The sequence below is a fragment of the Physeter macrocephalus genome, chromosome 12 (assembly GCF_002837175.3).
Source record: "Physeter macrocephalus isolate SW-GA chromosome 12, ASM283717v5, whole genome shotgun sequence".
Classification (NCBI taxonomy): Eukaryota; Metazoa; Chordata; class Mammalia; order Artiodactyla; family Physeteridae; genus Physeter; species Physeter macrocephalus.
Window position 1 is genome coordinate 11,091,824 of NC_041225.1, and position 18,463 is coordinate 11,110,286.

At 37.4% G+C, this 18,463-nt stretch overlaps 2 protein-coding genes across 2 annotated transcripts in view; one reads left to right on the top strand and one right to left on the bottom strand.

The window, feature by feature from the left end:
* The window catches only part of CHMP3 (charged multivesicular body protein 3), an 88,891-nt gene that overhangs the window by 35,219 nt on the left and 35,209 nt on the right, over window positions 1-18,463 (bottom strand). The window contains exon 3 of the mRNA XM_024129852.3: window positions 4,481-4,660. Within this exon, the coding sequence (XP_023985620.2) occupies window positions 4,481-4,660 (180 nt within the window). The remainder of the gene's footprint in view (window positions 1-4,480; window positions 4,661-18,463) is intronic.
* LOC102988109 (UPF0729 protein C18orf32 homolog) lies at window positions 2,307-3,923 on the top strand. The gene has a single exon (XM_055088870.1). The coding sequence runs from the start codon at window positions 2,310-2,312 to the stop codon at window positions 2,616-2,618; it is 309 nt and encodes a 102-aa protein (XP_054944845.1). The 5' UTR covers window positions 2,307-2,309; the 3' UTR covers window positions 2,619-3,923.

Here is an 18,463-nt window from a genome sequence, read left to right on the forward strand (position 1 = left end):
ACCCCACATGCCGCGGAGCGGCTGGGCCTGTGAGCCATGGCCGCTGGGCCTGCGCGTCCGGAGCCTGTGCTCCGCAACGGGAGAGGCCACGGCAGTGAGAGGCCCGCGTACCAAAGAAAAAAAAAAAAAAAAAAAAAGTCTGACAAAGGTTGGTGGAAAGGTATGGAAAAAAGAACCCTTATGCACTGCTGGTGGAAATACAAATTTGTCTCTTTGGAGAACAATTTTGCAATTCTAGCAAAATTTAAACCCAGCTATTTTTAACACAGCAATTCTACTTCTGAGTATATAACTGTCCTAAAGAAACACATGGTGTAAAAGTGAAAAGACATTCACAGCAGCACTGTTAGTAATAGCAAAAACTGAAAATAGCCTAAATGTCCATCAACAGGGAAGAGAAAAATAAAATGTGATACATTCACAGGATGGATTACCACCCAGGAGTTAAAAACATTATTTATCATACCAAACTATATTTTTCATTATATCAATATATTTATCAAAATATATTTATCATATCAAAATATATTTATCATTATATTTATGGGTATATTTCAACAGGACAATGATAAATGGGAAAAAAAGGTGCAGAATGGTACACACAGTATAATACCATTTATACAAATTTTAATATTCATGATAGTGGTTACCTCTGAGGAGGCTGAAAGAGAAGGGAATGGAACTGCGAAGGTGTATTAAAGAAGCTTCAACTTTAGTAATACTGCTTTCTTTTACAATATAAAAACTGAGGCGGGGGGAAGGGGGGGTGGGATGAATTGGGAGATGGGGACTGACATATATACACTACTATGTATAAAATAGGTAACTAATGAGAACCTACTGTAGAGCACAGGGGACTCTACTTAATGCTGTGGTGTGGTGACCTAAACGGGAAGGAAATCTAAAAAACAGTGGATATATGTATAGGTATGACTGATTCACTTTGCTGTACAGCAAGAAACTAACACAACATTGTAAAGCAACTATACTCTAATAAAAATTAATTTTTAAAAAACTGAGACAAATATAACAAAATGTCAAATTGTATTGGTTCTGGGTGTTAGGTACATAATAAGCACACACTATATTATCCTGTGTACTACTATCTTTGCACCTGGGGAGAAAAAGAGTCTATTCATAGGGGGAAAAAGGGCAAAATAAGCTATAGGTTTTTTGATGTTGATTCAGTAAAGGAAATGCTGAAAAATTTAAAAGTAAGCTTATCATGGTCAACTGAACATGTATCTTTTCAGCACGTTGCAGAAAAAATAGGGAGTAAATATGAAGCTTTCAATGATGGCTGTAAAAGTCAAGTATATTTAGTTAAGCTTTCAAAATAACAGATAAGATTAGACTGTTTCTCCACAGTACTGAATACTTGGCTTGTCCAAAAGGCATATATCTAGGTTATATATCCAATATTTAAAGAGCCTAAATACATCACTTTAGGGCTGAAATAACACAGTTGTCAAAAGTTAAGAAGATATGGTACAAACAGTTGTCTTATTTTTTTTACTCTTTCTTAAACCATGGATTGTTTTCTTCAGTATCTGGAGAAAGAAACTGATATATTCACTATTAGGCACATTTAAAAAAACCACATTCAAATGTTAAAACTGAACATAAAGAAATACCTTCAGAGCCAAGTACAACCAAATAACGAATTAAGTACTCATTTGGCACCAGCGTTTAAATTGAAACATTCAAGTCTTCTAACTTTTGAGTGTGATGTACTCATCAATGTAGTAACTGACAGAGTTGAAGATATTCTTTTTTTTTTTTTGGCTGCACTGTGCGGCTTGTGGGATCTTAGTTCCCCGACCAGGGCTTGAACCTGGGCCACGGCAGTGAAAGCTTAGAGTCCTAACCACTGGACCGCCAGGGCATTCCCTGAAGATATTCTTTAGTGAAAAATTACCCGGTAATTTCTGAATCTGTACTCAGTCTAATTATCTGACAGTTATTTGCTGCCATTCTCAAAGAACTCTAATTCTGAGTTAGGATTTCTTCATTTAACCGAAAATAAGTAAGAAAAGAAACCAACTGGATGTAAAATTTAACCTATGCCTCAAGCTGTCAGTGTGATCTGGAGACAGATGCCTGTGGAAGATCACAACGGTATTATACTGGACACTGAAAGGTAACTAAATTATTTTTATTTTTAAATATTATAATGAGTTTTTGAAAATTAAATCGGGCAGTGCCCACTGGGTTGGCTGTGGCATGTCCCCCTGTGACCTCCCCTCCGGAAGCGTGGACACTGCCACTGGGGCCTGGTGGTTGTGTGTCAGGATCTCAAGCCTGGGACAATGGTGTACATTCCCTGCATCGTCATTCTAGTTCTGCTCTGGGTCTACAAAACGTTCCTGGAACCATGTATATACCCTCTGATTTCCCCCTTTGTTAGTTGTAGGTGGCCTAGGAAAGCTATACGAGAATCCAACGATAAAAACAAAGGCAAAATAGACTGTAAGGGTGCAGACATAAATGGATTACCAACAAGACGACTAACAGAAATCTCTGATAAAAAGAAAGACTTAAGTGACTGTCCCAAAGGATCTCATTGTTTGAAAAATGGATCTGATCGTATGAGGCGCCTTCTTTGTACTTGTCTCTGATCTTTTTCCCTGAGACCAGAATTTGGGCTAGACAGTTTATATATTTACCTGACACTAATCAGGAAATACCTGGTATTTGCATTTAAAATGTAGCTAGTTATATTTAATGACCTCATTCCTGAGTTCCTTTTTCATTAAAGTAGCTTTCATTTCTTTTATTGCAGTTTTAAAAATATGAAAAAATAAAAGGTTCATGCCAATAGACACTGCTACTAAATCAGTCCCTAAAAATCCTTGGGCCTCTAGTTTTTATTCAGGCTCTTCAAATTTGAGGAGTATAATTTTACTGTGAAACAGTGCAGTGAGACTGTGCAGTGAAACGAAAGGTAGTTTTTGGAGATGATAATGACTTGAAACATAAAAATGTAATTACTGTCTAACTCAATGGAGCAGCTTATCTATGAGAGTAGTAATTACTGTTTATTGCTCTGAGGAAGATAGAAAAGACAGGGAAATGGGGTAACCTCTCTGAAAAATGGAACATCTTTAACATAAATGGCTAATGTATATTATAAAATTCTAATCCTTGTCGTATCCTTCTATTCCTATGAATGTATTATTAAATATTCAATTTAGCTTGTTGTTCTTTTTTCTTTTAAAATATAAATATGTAAAAGTAAGATTTTTTAACCACATCAGAAATCAGGATTGTAATAGTGTGATGGCATTAGGATAGTTATGGAGCAGCAATATTTTTTTTCTTCTTTTTTTTTAAAGTTTAGATTGTATCAGTTATTTTGTTCCATAATAAGACACTAAAATTCGTGGTTTTCAGCAACAGTGACGTGACTGGACAGTTATTTGCTGGTCTGGGCCTCTCCACATGATCTTTCATCCCGGGCCTCTTCATTTTAGTGTAAGGATCTATAAATATTCAAAGATGATGAGACGTATCTCTATAGAATATTTATTTTCTCTGAAGCAAAGAGAAGTTAGAAAGGACTCCCTGCCTTGGGTCCCCAGTGAAGTCCTGGGTCCTAACTGAGGCTCTGTTAAGCTGTGTCTGGTCAAGTCATTGATCTACCTTGGACTTCCTTTGATATAAATGTGTTTCAACTTTTCCGCCCCAGCCTACCTGAGGGATAAGATAAATTCTCATTAGCACTAAATCCAGTTGATTAATTTAGTTTGTTTTTTAAGGTATTAAAAACTATATTATGAAAATAGCAGATGTTCATAGTAGAACAATGCAAGGGCAGGTTAAATGAAAAGTTAATGTTCTTTCTCTACTCTCATTTCTTTGTTCTAGCTCCACAGATGTAACGACTATTAGCTTTTTGTATAGCCTTCTAGCAACTTTCTTAAAATATATCATTAAAAAAAAAATAAATTGATAGTTCACATGTATGCTGAATACCCAATACAGGGCCTGCAAGTTCCTAAGATGTAAGAAAGCATTAGGTTGAGAGTCAGAGATGAGGCAGAAAAGGAGGTGAGTGAAAGCCAAAGACAAACTTAGACTATTTAAAATCCTGCCTGGGGCAACTCTGGGCCTAGGGCAGAAGAAACTCTTTCCTTCATCCTCCCTCTAAGGTGTGGGCGCACTGCTTATGCCTATGACTCAACCCTCAGGCCACTTTACAACACTGTTCACATGAGGAAATACAGTCTGAATTCTAAACAAAGTACATTTAGATGGAGATTTTCCCATTATTTCAACAACACTGGCAAAAGAAAATGAATAACAGTAAAATAAAAATGAGAGTAATAAGTATATTTTGCTTTTGTATAACACTCCAATTAAGACAATGTAAAGAATAAAAACCAGAGCTAAGACTGTCCTTCCTATTCAAGGAAACCAGTGTTATAATAACGGCAAGAGCATCAGCTAATGATGTGGCTGTAAGGTACTGCTGTCTTACCCAGCTGGTTCTTCATCCCCATGAGCACGGAGTTCATGTGTGCTTTGGATGCATAGAGCTTGCTCACGGCCTTCCTTGACCTGATCATCTCCTTGGCCAGAACCACACAGACATCCTTTTGACCCTTCTTGGCAGCATCTTTCACAGATCGTTTCACTTTTTCTTCTTCTCTTTGGATATCTAAATTTAGAACATAAGACAGAACATCAAAAAATTAAGGGTAAACCAGAAGAGTTATTGGCACTGAAATCTGTTCTTACTGTGATCTAAAATGTATCTATTAAACAGGAAAACAGATAGGAGGATATAAACTAAATAAAAATAATTAATGTGGTCGGTATTCATTATTTCCAGAAACATTAAAGAGTAAACAGAATATAAGAGTAAACAGAAAAGTAAATCCTATTACACTAGACAAAATTTCAAAACTGCTTTTGCAAGCCCATTCTAACACCTGTTGGTACTGGTACTAAGGAACTTTAAAAATACTGTAAATGCGGGGAATTCCCTGGTGGTCCAGTGGTTGGACTCAGCACTTCACTGCCATGGCCCTGGGTTCAATCCCTGGTTGGGGAACTCAGATCCTGCAAGCCATATGGCATGGCCCCCCCCCCCAAAAAAAAGAGTACTGTAAATGAATTCCAGAGCTTGCTCTCATAATCAATAAGTAGTATTCCCACAATTACAGGAGTACAATCTCAGTACATTTATTAATGATTTATAAAAACCTACAACTAAAGGAAAGCCTGAACATACAAAAAGTATCAATCAGTATCAACTAGAGGTAAGATATGTCTATGTTACCTGCTTTATGATTAGTAGAGATTTTTTCCAATTGTGGTAAAATATACATAACATCAAATTTACCATCCTAACCATTTTTAAGTACACAGTTCAGTGGTATTAAGTACATTCATATTGTTGTGAACCATCACCACCATCTGTCTCCAGAACTCTTTACAGTTTTCAACACTGAAACTCAAAGGCTTTAAATAATAACTCCCTATTCCCTCCTCCCACCAGCCCCTGGCAAATACCATTCCACTTCCTGTCGTTATGAATTTGACTACTCTAGGTACCTTATGTAAGAGGAATCCTACAATATTTTGTGTGTGTGTGTGTGTGTGACTGGCTTATTTAACTTAGCATAAAGTCTTCAAGATTCAGCCATGTTGGAGCATGTATCAGACACCCTGCTTTTAAAAGGCCGAATATTCCATTGCATATATATACCAAATTTTGTTTATCCATTCAGCTACTGACAGACACTTGGGTTGCTTTCACAACCTTTAGCTGTCGTGAATAATGCTGCTATGAACCTGAGTGTACAAGTATCTTTTTGAGACCCTGCTTTCAAATCATTTGTGTATATACTTATATTACCATAGACCTCATGACTTAAAAAATATGAATTTATTTCTCATAGTTCTGGAAGCTGGGAAGTCCAAGATCAGGGCTCCTAGTGAGAACCTACTTCCTGGTTTGCAGGTGAATGCCTTCTTGCTGTATCTTCACAGGGCAGAGAGTTCACCTCTTGTCTCTCCTCTTATAAGGGCACTAATACCATTCATAAGGGCTACACCCTCATGACCTAATTACCTCCCAAAGGCCCCACCTCCAAATACCATCACATTGGGATTAGGGCTTCGATGTATGAAATTTAGGGGCACACAAACCTTCAGTCTATAGCATTCTGCCTCTGCCTACCCCGCCCCAATTTATGTCCTTCTCCTATGCAAAATGCATTCATTCCAACCCAACAGCCTCAAAAGTCTTAACTCATTCCAGCATCAACTTTAATGTTTAAGTCCAAAGTCTCATCTAAATATTCTCTAAATCAGATATGAGTGGGACCTGAGGTATGATTCAACCTGAGGCAAAACTCTCCTCCAGCTATGAATTTGTGACAGGCATGGAATAATCATTCCTACTCCAAAAGAAAAAAAACAGGAAAGAAGGAAGGGGTGACAGGTCCCAAGCAAGTCCAAAACCTAGCAAGGCAAACTCCATGAGCTCTTACGACTCAAGAATAATCCTCTGTGAGTACAGCCACAGAGGCAGAAAACAAACTTATGGTTACCAGGGGATGGTGGGGTGGGGTGGGGGAGGGAGGATAAATTGGGAGATTGGGATGGACATATACACACTACTATATATAAAATAGATAACTAATAAGAACCTGCTGTATAGCAAAGGTAACTCTACTCAATACTCTGTAATGGACTATATGGGAAAAGAATCTATAAAATAAAGAGTGTACATATGTATATGTATAACTGATTCACTTTGCTGTACAGCAGAAACTAACACAACACTGTAAATCAACTATACTCCAATAAAAAACAAGCAAACAAATAAGAAAAATAAGAATAAACCTCTCTGGTTTGATATTCTGACTTTCAGACACACAAGGGTGGCAATGTCACCACCATGGCTGGTGGGGTACCACCACGCTGCAGCTTTCTGTGGGGGCCCCACCCAAGCTGAGGCTCTGCCAGGCAAGGGGTCTTTGGTTGGAGGCAGCCTAGCATATATAGGAACTGAGGTAGTGGCCCTGATGATGTCTGAATCAGATTTGGGGACATTCTTTCCTTTCCCTGAAGAAAAGTGCAAGTTAAAAGCCTAAGTTTTACTGTCTTGTCCTGTAAAACCTAAGTCAGACAGCCTTCCTTTATTCTGACCTGGGTCCATCCCCATCAGTTCAGACTGGCAGTGATCTCTCTGGAGTAGCTGATAAAAACCATGGGTCACACCCATACTAATCTCCTTATCAAATGCTCAGTCAGATAGGTCAGCGATACACTTGGTGTCTTCTGAACCAGCTTTCTCAGTTTTGCAATATGGACAAACAGATTATTCCAAATCTCTAAGTTCTGGTTCCACTTTGCTTAACAATTCCTTCTTCATTTCTCTCTCCTCGCATCTTACTACAAGTAGTCTGGAAGAACCATGCCACTCCTCCTATATTTTTCTTAGAAATCTCCTCAGCTAAACACACAATTTCATTGCTTGCAAGTTCTAATTTCCACAAAACAGTAGACCCTGAACACACTTCAGCCAAGTTCTTTGCCACTTTATCAAGAATTGCCTTTTCGCCACTGTCCAATAACATGTTTCTCATTTCTGTTTGAGATCTCATCACAATGGCCTTTACCATCCATACTTCTACTAACATTATGTACATGGTTATTTATGTGTTCTCTAAGAAGATGGAGGCTTTCTCTCCAGCACTCTGTTTTTTTCCCTTAAGCCCTCACCAGAATCACCTTTAAAGGTCCACTCCTGGCGAACTAGGGTTTCGCTAGCATGCAACTCGAAATTCTTCTAGCCTCTACCCATTAACCTAGTTCCAAAGCTGCTTCCACATTTTATGTGTTTGTTACAGCTTCTTGGTACCAATATCTGTATTAGTCAGATTAGTCAGGCTGCTATAATAAAAATACCATAGATTAGGTGGCTTAAACAACAGAAATTTATTTCAAACAGTTCTGGAAGCTGGGAAGTCCAAGATCAAGATGCTGGCAAATTCAGTTCCTGATGGAAGCCCCCTTTTCCTTGTTTGCAGATGGATGCCTTCTTGCTGTGTCCTCTCACATGGAGGACAGATATTATTTCTCTTGTGTCTCTTCTGATAACAGCACTAATCTCGTTCATGAGGGCTCCACCTTCATGGCCTAATTACTTGCTAAAAGCACCCCCCACCCCCCACCAAATGCTATCACATTGGAGATTAGGGCTTCAACAGATGAATTTGGGAAGGACACAAACCTTCAGCCCACAGCAATACTCGAGAAACTGGAATTTCTGGATCACATGGTAATTCTATTTTTAACCTTTTGAGGAACACCTATCTGTTTTCCACAGCTGCTGCACCCTTTTACATTCCTGCCAATGGTGATCAATGGTTCTAACTTCTCCACATCCTTTACCAACATTTGTTACTTTATGTTTTGTTTTGATTGATAGCAGCCATCCTAATGGGTATAAGGTGGTAGCACATCCTGATTTTGATTTATATTTCCCTAATGATTAGTGATGTTGAGCATCTTTTCATGTGCTTACTGACCACTGGTGTGTTTTCTTCAAAAAATATTCTATAGACTTGAAAGTCTATTCAAGTCCTTTGTCCATTTTTGAATAGGGCTTTTTAAAAAAATATTTATTTGGATGCACCAGGTCTTAGTTGTGGCACATGGGATCTTCGTTGTGGTGTGCAGGATCTTTAGTTGCAGCACGTGGGGTCTTTAGTTGCAGCACGTGGCACCTTTTAGTTGTGGCATGTGGGATCTAGTTCTCTGACCAGGGATCGAACCCGGGCCCCCATTATTGGGAGTGTGCAATCTTAACCACTGGACCACCAGGAAAGTGCCTGAAAAGGGCTTTTTTAAGTTGAGTTTTACAAGGTCAGTTCTACGTATGTTCTGCAAATATTTTCTCCCAATCTGTGGGTTGCCCTTTTACTGTTTTCTCTTTTTATTGTGTCTTTTGATTCACAAACTTTTTAATTTTCATGAAGTCTATGTGGTCTGTTATACTTTTTTGTTGCCTGTGGCTTTAGGTCATATCCAAGAAATCACTGCCGAACCCAATGTCGTGAAGCTATGGCCCTGTTTTCTTCTAGGAGTTTTCTAGTTTTAGCTTTTACATTTAGGTCTCTGATACATTTTTAATTAATTTCCATATATGGTTTTAGGTAAGAGTCCAAACTCATTCTTTTGCATGTGGAAATCCGGTTTACATAGCACCATTAGTTGAGAAGGCTGTCTTTTCCTCACTGAATGGTCCTCACATATATTTGACCATACGTGAGGGTTGATTTCTGGGCTCTCTCTTCTATTTCACTGGTCTTTATGACTGTCTTCATGCCAGTAGCATACTGGTTTTATTTAGACAGTTTTGTAGGAAGTTTTTTTCCTTACAGTTTTATTGATATATAACTGACATACAGCACTGTATAAGTTTAAGGTACATAGCATGATGACTTACTGACAGAGATCATGAAATAATGATCACAGTAAGCTAACATGTATCACCATATAGATAGAAAATAAAACAGAAAAAATATTTCTTCCTTGTGATGAGAACTCAGAATTTACTCTCTTAACAGCTTTCATATATAACCTACAGCAGTGTTCATTATATTCATCCTGTCATACATTACATCCCTAGTACTTATTTATCTTATACTGCAAGTTTGTACCTTTTGACCACCTTCATCCAATTCTCACTTCCCCCAAACCCCAACTCTGGTGACCACAAATCTGATCTCTTTTACTATGAGTTTGTTTGTGGTTTTTTGAACTATAATTGACCTACAACACTATGATAGTTCCTGGTGTACAGCACAGTGATTTGGTATTTCTGTACATTACAAGATGATCACCGCAATAAGTCTAGTTACCATCCGTCATCATATAATGATACTATATTATTATTGACTATATTCCCCACTCTGTACATTTCACCCCTGTGACTCATTTATTTTGTAACTGGAAGTCTGTACCTCTTAATCCCCCTCACCCATTTCACTCATTTACTTGAGCCCCTCCCCTCTGGCAACCACCCATTTGTTCTCTGTATCAATAACGGTTTCTGTTTTGCTATGTTTGTTCATTTGTTTTGTTTTTTAGATTCCAAGTACAAGTGAAATCATATGGTATTTTCTTTCTGTCTTAATTTCACTTAGCATAATACCCTCTAGGTCCATCCAGGTTGTCACAAACAACAAGATTTCATTCCTTTTTATGGTTGAGTAGTATTCTAGCTTATATATGTATATACACACACCACATCTTTATCCATTCATCTATCAGGGGCACTTAGGTTGCTTCTATATCTTGGCTACTGTGAGTAATGCTGCAATAATCATAGGAGTGAATGTATCTTTTCAAATTAGTGTTTTTGTTTTCTTTGGAAAAATACGTAGAAGTATAATTGCTAGATCATATGGTAGTTCTAATTTTTTGAAGAACCTCCATGCTGTTTTCTGTAGTTGGTGCACCAATTTACATTCCCACCAATACTGTACAAGGGCTCCCTATTCTCCACATCCTAATCCAACACTTGTTTGTTGTCTTTTTAATAATAGCCATTCTCACAGGTGTGAGATGGTATCTCACTCTGGTTTTGATTTGCCTTTCCCTGATGATTAGTGATGCTGAGCATCTTTTCTTGTGCCTGTTGGCCATCTGTATGTCTTCTTTGGAAAAATGCCTATTTGGGTTCTCTGCCCATTTTTAAATCAGTTTTATTGTCTATTTGAGGTCTTTTGTGTTTCCATATAAATTTTAGAATTATTTGTTCAGTGAAAAATGCCACTGGAATTCTGATACGTACTGAAATGAATCTATAGATGGCTTTGAGTAGTATGGCTATTTTAATAACATTAACTCTTCAAATCCATGAGCATGGTATATCTTTCCATTTGTTTCTGTCATCTTCAGTTTATTTCATCAGTGTCTTATAGTTTTCTGAGTACAAGGTTTTTACCTCGTTGGTTAGATTTACTCCTAGGTATTTTATTCTTTCTGATGCAAATGTAAATGGAACTGTTTTCTTAATTTCTCTTTCTGATGGTTTGTTGTTAGTGTAATAAACACAACAGATTTCTCTGTATTAATTTTGTATCCTACAACTTTACTGAATTCATTTATTATTTCTAATAGTTATTTGGTGGCATCTTCAGGATTTTCTACACATAGTATCATGTCATCTTCAAATAGTAACAGTTTTACTTCTTCATTTCTAATTTGGATTCCTTTCATTTCTTTTTCTGGTCTGACTGCATGGCTAGGACTTCCAATGCCATGTTAAATAAACAGTGAAAGAGTGGGCATCTTTGTCTTGCTCCTGATTTTAGAGGAAATGCTTTCAGCTTTTCAGCCTTGAGAATGATGTTGGCTATAGGTTTGTCATAGATGGCCTTTATAATGTTGAGTGATGCTCCCTCTTTTCTCACTTTGTTGAGAGTTTTTATCATAAATAGATGTTGAATTTTGTCAGAAGCTTTTTCTGTATCTATTGAGATGACTATGATTTTTATTCTTCACTTTATTAATGTGGTATATCACAATGTCTAATTTGTATAAACTGAACCATCCTTCCATCCTTGGATATATGCCACTTGATCATGGAGTATGATCCTTTTAAATGTACTGTTGAATTTGTTTGCTAATATTTTGTTGAGAATTTTTGAATCTATGTTCATCAGTGATATTGGTCTGTACTTTTCTATTTTGTGTGTGATATCTTTGTCTGGTTTTGATATCAGGGTGATGATGGCGTCATAGAATGCGTATGGAAGTGTTCCTTCCTATTCAAAGTTTTGGAATAGTTTGGTTTTTTTTATTTTGTTGATGTGGTGTATTACATTGATTGATTTTCATAGGTGAACCATCCTTGCAATCCAGGAATAAATCCCAGTTGGTCATGGTGTATAATCCTTTTGAATCCTATTTGCTTGTATTTTGTTGAGGACTTTTGCATCAGTGTTCATAAGGAGTATTGGTCTGTAGTTTTCTCTTCCCGTAGTGTCTTTGTCTGGCTTTGCTATGGGAAATGCTGTCCTTAGGGAACAAGTTAGATAGTGTTCCCTTTTCTTCAATTTTCTGAAGAAGTATGAGAAAGATTGGTGTTAGTTCTTTAGATGTTTAGTAGAAATCACCAGTGACTACATCAGGTCTAGGACTTTTCTTTGTTGGGAGAGATTTTTGATTACTGATTTAATCTCAGGAGTTATAAGTCTATTCAGATTTTCTATTGGTGTTTCGGTATTGGTAGATTTTATAATTCTATGAATTTGTCCATTTCATCTGAATTATCCAATTTTTTTAGTGGACAATTTTTCATAGTACTCTTACATTTTTTATTTCTGTAGAATCATAGTAGTGCTCCAACTGTCATTTCTGATCTTAGGAATTTGACTCCCTCTCCCTCTCCCTCCTCCTCCCTTCTTCCCTCCCCACCACCATCAATCTAGCTAAAGGTTTATCAGTTTTGTTGGTTTTTGAAGAATTCACTTTAAGTTTCTTCGATTTTTCTCTCCTGCTTTTCTAGTCTTTATTTCTTTTTCTCTGATCTAATCTTTCTTATTTCCTTCTTTTTGTTAGCTTTAGGTTGAGTTTTTTCTTCTTTTTCTGTAAGTTGTAAAGTTAGACTGTTGATTGATATCTTTCTTCTTTTTTAATGTAAAGCATCTTTATAGCTATAATTTCCCTCTGAGCTTCTGCTGCACCCCAAAAGTTTTGATATATAGTGCTGTGGTTTTCACTCATCTCTAAGTATTTTCTAATTTTCCTTCTTATTTTTTAAAAACTGATTGGGACTTGGTTTTTGGCCCAACATGGGGTCTATCCTGGAGAATGTACCACATGCACTTAAAAATGTGTATTCTGTTGTTGTTGCATTGAGTATTCTGCATATGTCTATTCTGCATATGTCTATTAGTATTCTGTATGTGTCTGTTAGTTCATTATAGTGTTGTTCGAGTCCTCTTTTATCTTTATTTATCTTCTGTCTGGTTGTTATATCCAATTTTGGGAATCGGTTATTAAAATCTTCAACTATTGTTGTAGATCTACTTCCCTTCATATATTTTGACCATCTATTATTAGGTGCATAGATTACATCTTACTGTATTAAAACTTTTATTAACATATAATGTCCTTCTTTGACTTTTCTAATCTTTTCTAATTTAAAGTTTATTTTGTGTTATATCAGTATAGCAATCTCCACTCTTTTGGTTACTATTTCCATGGAATATCTTTTTCCTTCCTTTCACTTTCAACCTATTTGTATTTTAGTATACACTAGGGTCATTTTGCCCCCATTCTGCCAAACTCTGCCTTTTAATTGGAGAGTTTAATTCATTTACATTTAAAGTAATTAGTGACGAGGAGGGGCTTAATTCTGCCATGTTGCAATTTTTTTCTGTAGGTCTTACAGCTTTTTCATCCTTCATTTCCTGCATTAATGTCTTCTTTTGTGTTTATCTGTTTCTTTTCTTATGGTGAAACGTCAAGTCCCTTTTCATTTGCTTTAGTGTATAATTTATATCTACCTTCTTTGTGATTACCACGGTGAATGCACTTAATATCCTAAAGTTATAACACTAATTTGAATTTATGAGCTTAACTTTAATAGTATGCAAAAACTTTACTTCTATACAGCTCTGTCCCCATCCCCATACAGCTACTGATGTCACAAAAGCACATCTTTCTGCACTAATGTGCTCAAAAATATAGCCTAATTTTTTTTAAAGGCACATGCCTCCTAAATCATGTGAAAACAAAAAATGAAGTTACAAGAATACTACCTTTTATAATTGCCCATGTATTTACCTTTAATGGAGGTATTTATTTTTTCATGTGGTTTCCAGTTACTGTCTACTGTCTTTTAATTTCAACCTGAAGTACAGACACCCTTTAGCATTTCTTCCCAGGCAGGTCTAATGGTAACAAACTCCCATAGCTTTCGTTTAAGTGGGAATGTCAAAATTTCTCCTTTGTTTTGCTCGGTATAGGATTCTTGGTGTATAGGTATCTTCTTTCAGCATTTGAATATATCAACCCATGGTCTTCTGGCCCTCAACATTTCTGATCAGAAATTTGCTGAAAATCTTATTCAGGATCCCTTGTATGTGACAGGTCATTTCTTGCTGCTTTAAACATTCTCTCTTTGACTTTCTATAGTTCGATTATAATGTGCCTAGGCACGGGTCTCTGAGTTTATTCTACGTTAGAGTGTGTGGACTTCCTTGGATGATTATATTCATGTTTTTCATGAAATTTGTTAAGTTTCTGTCTTTATTTCTTCAAATAATCTCTCTTCCCCCTTCTCTCTTTCCTTTCCTTCTGGGACTCCCACACGTGTATGTTGCTCCAATTGATGCTGTCCAACAGGTCCCTTAGGCTGTTTGCTTCAAATTTTTTTCCTTCTGTTCCTCAGACTTGAACATTTCAACTGTATTATTTTCAAGTTCACTAATTCTTCTCCCTGCTCAAATCGGCTTCTGAATAACTCTAGCAATTTTTAAAATTTCAGTTATACTTTTCAGCTGCAGAATTTCTTTTTGGCTTCTTTTCATGTTTTCTATCTCCTTACTGATACTTCCATTTTGTTTATACATCATTTTCTTGACTTTGTCCACATCTTTCTTTAGTTCTCTGCATATTTTTAAAATCACTGTTTTAAAGTCTTTATTTAGTAAATCTGTCACCTGGTGTTTTTCAGACACATTTTCTATTCTTTTCCTTTCAATGGGCCATACTTTCCTGTTTCTTTGTATGCCTTGTGATCTTGTTGTTGTTACTGCTGAAAACTGGACATTTAAACTTTTTAAGATGATAACATTGGAAACCAGATTCTCCCACTTCCCCAGGGTTTGATATGGTTGTTTTGTTTTGTTTTATTGCTGTATGGTGTCTCTGTACTGGAGATCATCCTGAGGTGTAAAGTTAGCCTTCTCAGGTCTCTTCAGAGCCTGTGTATTTCCCTGCGCATGCACAGTGACCACCTATATTCCCCTGTAAGTGTGGTTGCTTTTGAATGTCTTACCCCTTGATGTTAGGAACGTAAAACGGTGCAGTGCCATGGCAAACACTATGGAGGCTCCTCAAAAATTAAATAAAGAATCATCACTTGACCTAACAATTCCACTTTTGGGTATATACACAGAAGGACTGAAAGGAGGGGCTTGAACAGATATTTATATACTCATGTTCATAACAGCATTATTCACAATAGCAAAAGGTAGAAATAACTCAAATTTCTAGTGATAGATGAATAAACAAAATGAGATACATACATACAATGGAATGATATTCAGTTTTATAAAAAGGAAATTCTGATACATGTTATAACATGAATGAGTCATGAAAACATTATGGTAAGTAAAATAAGCCAGACACAATGGGACAAATACTCTGTGATTACACTTATACGAGGTACCTGGAACAGTCTAATTATACACAGAGACAGAAAGCAGAATGGTGGTTACCAGGGGATGTGGAGAAGGAAAAATGGAGAGTTACTGTTTAATGGGTACAGAGTTTCAATATGAGACGAAGGAAAAATTCAGGAGATGGACAGTGGTGATGGCTGCACAGCAATGTAAATGTACTTAATGTCAATGAACTGTGTATTTTAAAATGGTCTAAATGATCAATTTATGTACATGTGATATCACTTATATGTAGAATGTGAAATATGACACAAATGAACATATCTACGAAACAGAAACACACTCACAGACATAGAGAACACACCTGTGGTTGCCAGGAGGGTGGGGGGAGGGAAGGATTGGGAGTTTGGGATTAGCAGATGCAAACCATTATATATAGAATGGATAAACAACAAGGTTCTACTGTATAGCACAGAAACTATATTCAATATCCTGTGATAAACCATAATGAAAAGGAATATGAAAAAGAATATCTAAATAACTGAATCACTCTGCTGTACATCAGAAATTAACACAACATTGTAAATCAACTATACTTCAATAAAATTTTTTTAAATGGTCAACTTCTGTTATGTATATTTTAATGTAATAAATAAAATGGCAGCAAGAATACTATGATTCATTTATAAACAAGTATTTATATGTAAGTACAAAAACAGACAGAAATGCATCTGAAACGATGATCACCAAAATGTTTGTGGCTGTTATCTCTGGGTGGTAGGATTTCAGAGGGATTTTAACTTTCTTATTTATACTTTTCTGCATCAGCGTGTGTATTACTACCTTTATAGTCATGGGGGTAAAAACGCAAGCTAACTATGTTCATTTGAGGAGAGAGGCAAAATGAATGTTCTAAATTCACTCCAGTATTGCCTATCATGAGTGCTCTAAATGTGTTACATTTGGCTGAAAGCTAAAAATGTGGACTACCTGGAGTCCTCAATAAGAAGATAAGAACTACTTGTAGTTTTACTTTGCTTTAAATTACTATTGTTTTTCTTTAAATATTTTACTGAAGTATATCATACGTACATACATATATCACATACATAACCATAAAGCCACATAAACTGTCACAAATTAAACACACCCATGTAACTGGGAATCAGATGAAGAAACAAAATATTACCAACATAACATGAGGTCCTTTTATGTCCCTACGAATTCACCATGCCCCCAACAAGGGAAATCAATATCCTGACTTCTAAGAGCATAGAACAGTCTCACAGGTACTCTTTTTCTCACTAATATATTCTTTAAATCCATTCACCTTGACTGCTAACATAAAACCAAATGAGGATTGCTTCAAGATGGCGGAGTAGAAGGACATGCACTCACTCCCTCTTGGGAGAGCACCAGAATCACAACTAACTGCTGAACAATCATCGACAGGAAGACACTGGAACTCACCAAAAAAGATACCCCACATCCAAAGACAAAGGAGAAGCAGCAATGAGACGGTAGGCGGGGCACAATCACAAAAAAATTAAATCCCATAACCGCTGGGTGGGTGACTCACAAACTGGAGAACACCTATACCACTGAAGTCCACCCACTGGAGTGAAGGTTCTGAGCCCCACGTCAGGCTTCCCAACCTGGGGGTCGGCAACGGGAGGAGGAATTACCAGAGAATCAGACTTTGAAGGCTAGAGGGATTGACTGCAGGACTTCGACAGGACTGGGGGAAACAGAGACTCCACTCTCGGAGGGCACACACAAAGTAGTGTGCACACCAGGACCCGGGGGAAGGAGCAGTGACCCCACAGGAGACTGAACCAGACCTTCCTGCTAGTGTCAGAGGGTCTCCTGCAGAGGCGGGGGGTGGTTGTGGCTCACTGCAGGGACAAGGACACTGGCAGCAGAAGTTCTGGGAAGTACTCATTGGCGTAAGCCCTCCCGGAGTCTCCCATTAGCCTCACCAAAGAGCTGTAGGCTCCAGTGCTGGGTTGCCTCAGGCCAAACAACCAACAGGGAGGGAACTCAGCCCCACCCAACAGCAGAAAAGCAGATTAAAGTTTTACTGAGCTCTGCCCACCTGAGCCACACCCAGCTCTACCCACCACCAGTTCCTCCCATCAGGAAGCTTGCACAAGCCTCTTAGACAGCCTCATCCACCAGAGGGCAGACAGCAGAAACAAGAAGAACTACAATCCTGAAGCCTGTGGAATGAAAACCACATTCACAGAAAGATAGACAATATGAAAAGGCAGAGGACTATGTACCAGATGAAGGAACAAGATAAAACCCCAGAAAAACAATTAAATGAGTGGAGATAGGCAACCTCCCAGAAAAAGAATTCGTAATAATGATAGTGAAGATGATCCAGGACCTCAGAAAGAGAATGGAGGTGAAGATCGAGAAGATGCAAGAAATGTTTAACAAAGATCTAGAAGAATTAAGGAACAAACAAACAGAGGTGAACAATACAATAACTGAAATGAAAAATACACTAGAAGGAATCAATAGCAGAATAACTGAGGCAGAAGAATGGATAAGTGACCCGGAAGACAGAATGGTGGAAATCACTGCCACGGAACAGAATAAAGAATGAAAAGAAGTGAAGACAGCCTAAGAGACCTCTGGTACAACAACAAATGCATGAACATTCGCATTATAGGGGTCCCAGAAGAAGAAGAGAGAGAGGAAGCACCGAGAAAATATTTGAAGAGATTATAGTCGAAAACTTCCCTAACATGGGAAAAGAAATAGCCACCCAACTCCAGGAAGTGCAGAGAATCCCAGGCAGGATAAACCCAAGGAGAAACACACCAAGACACATAGTAGTCAAACTGATAAAAATTACAGACAAAGAAAAATTATTAAAAGCAACAAGGGAAAAATGACAAATAACATACAAGGGAACTCCCATAAGGTTAACAGCTTATTTCTTAGCAGAAACTCTACAAGCCAGAAGGGAGTGGCATGATATACTTAAAGTGATGAAAGGGAAGAACCTACAACCAAGATTACTCTACCCAGCAAGGATCTCATTCAGATTTGATGGAGAAATCAAAAGCTTTACA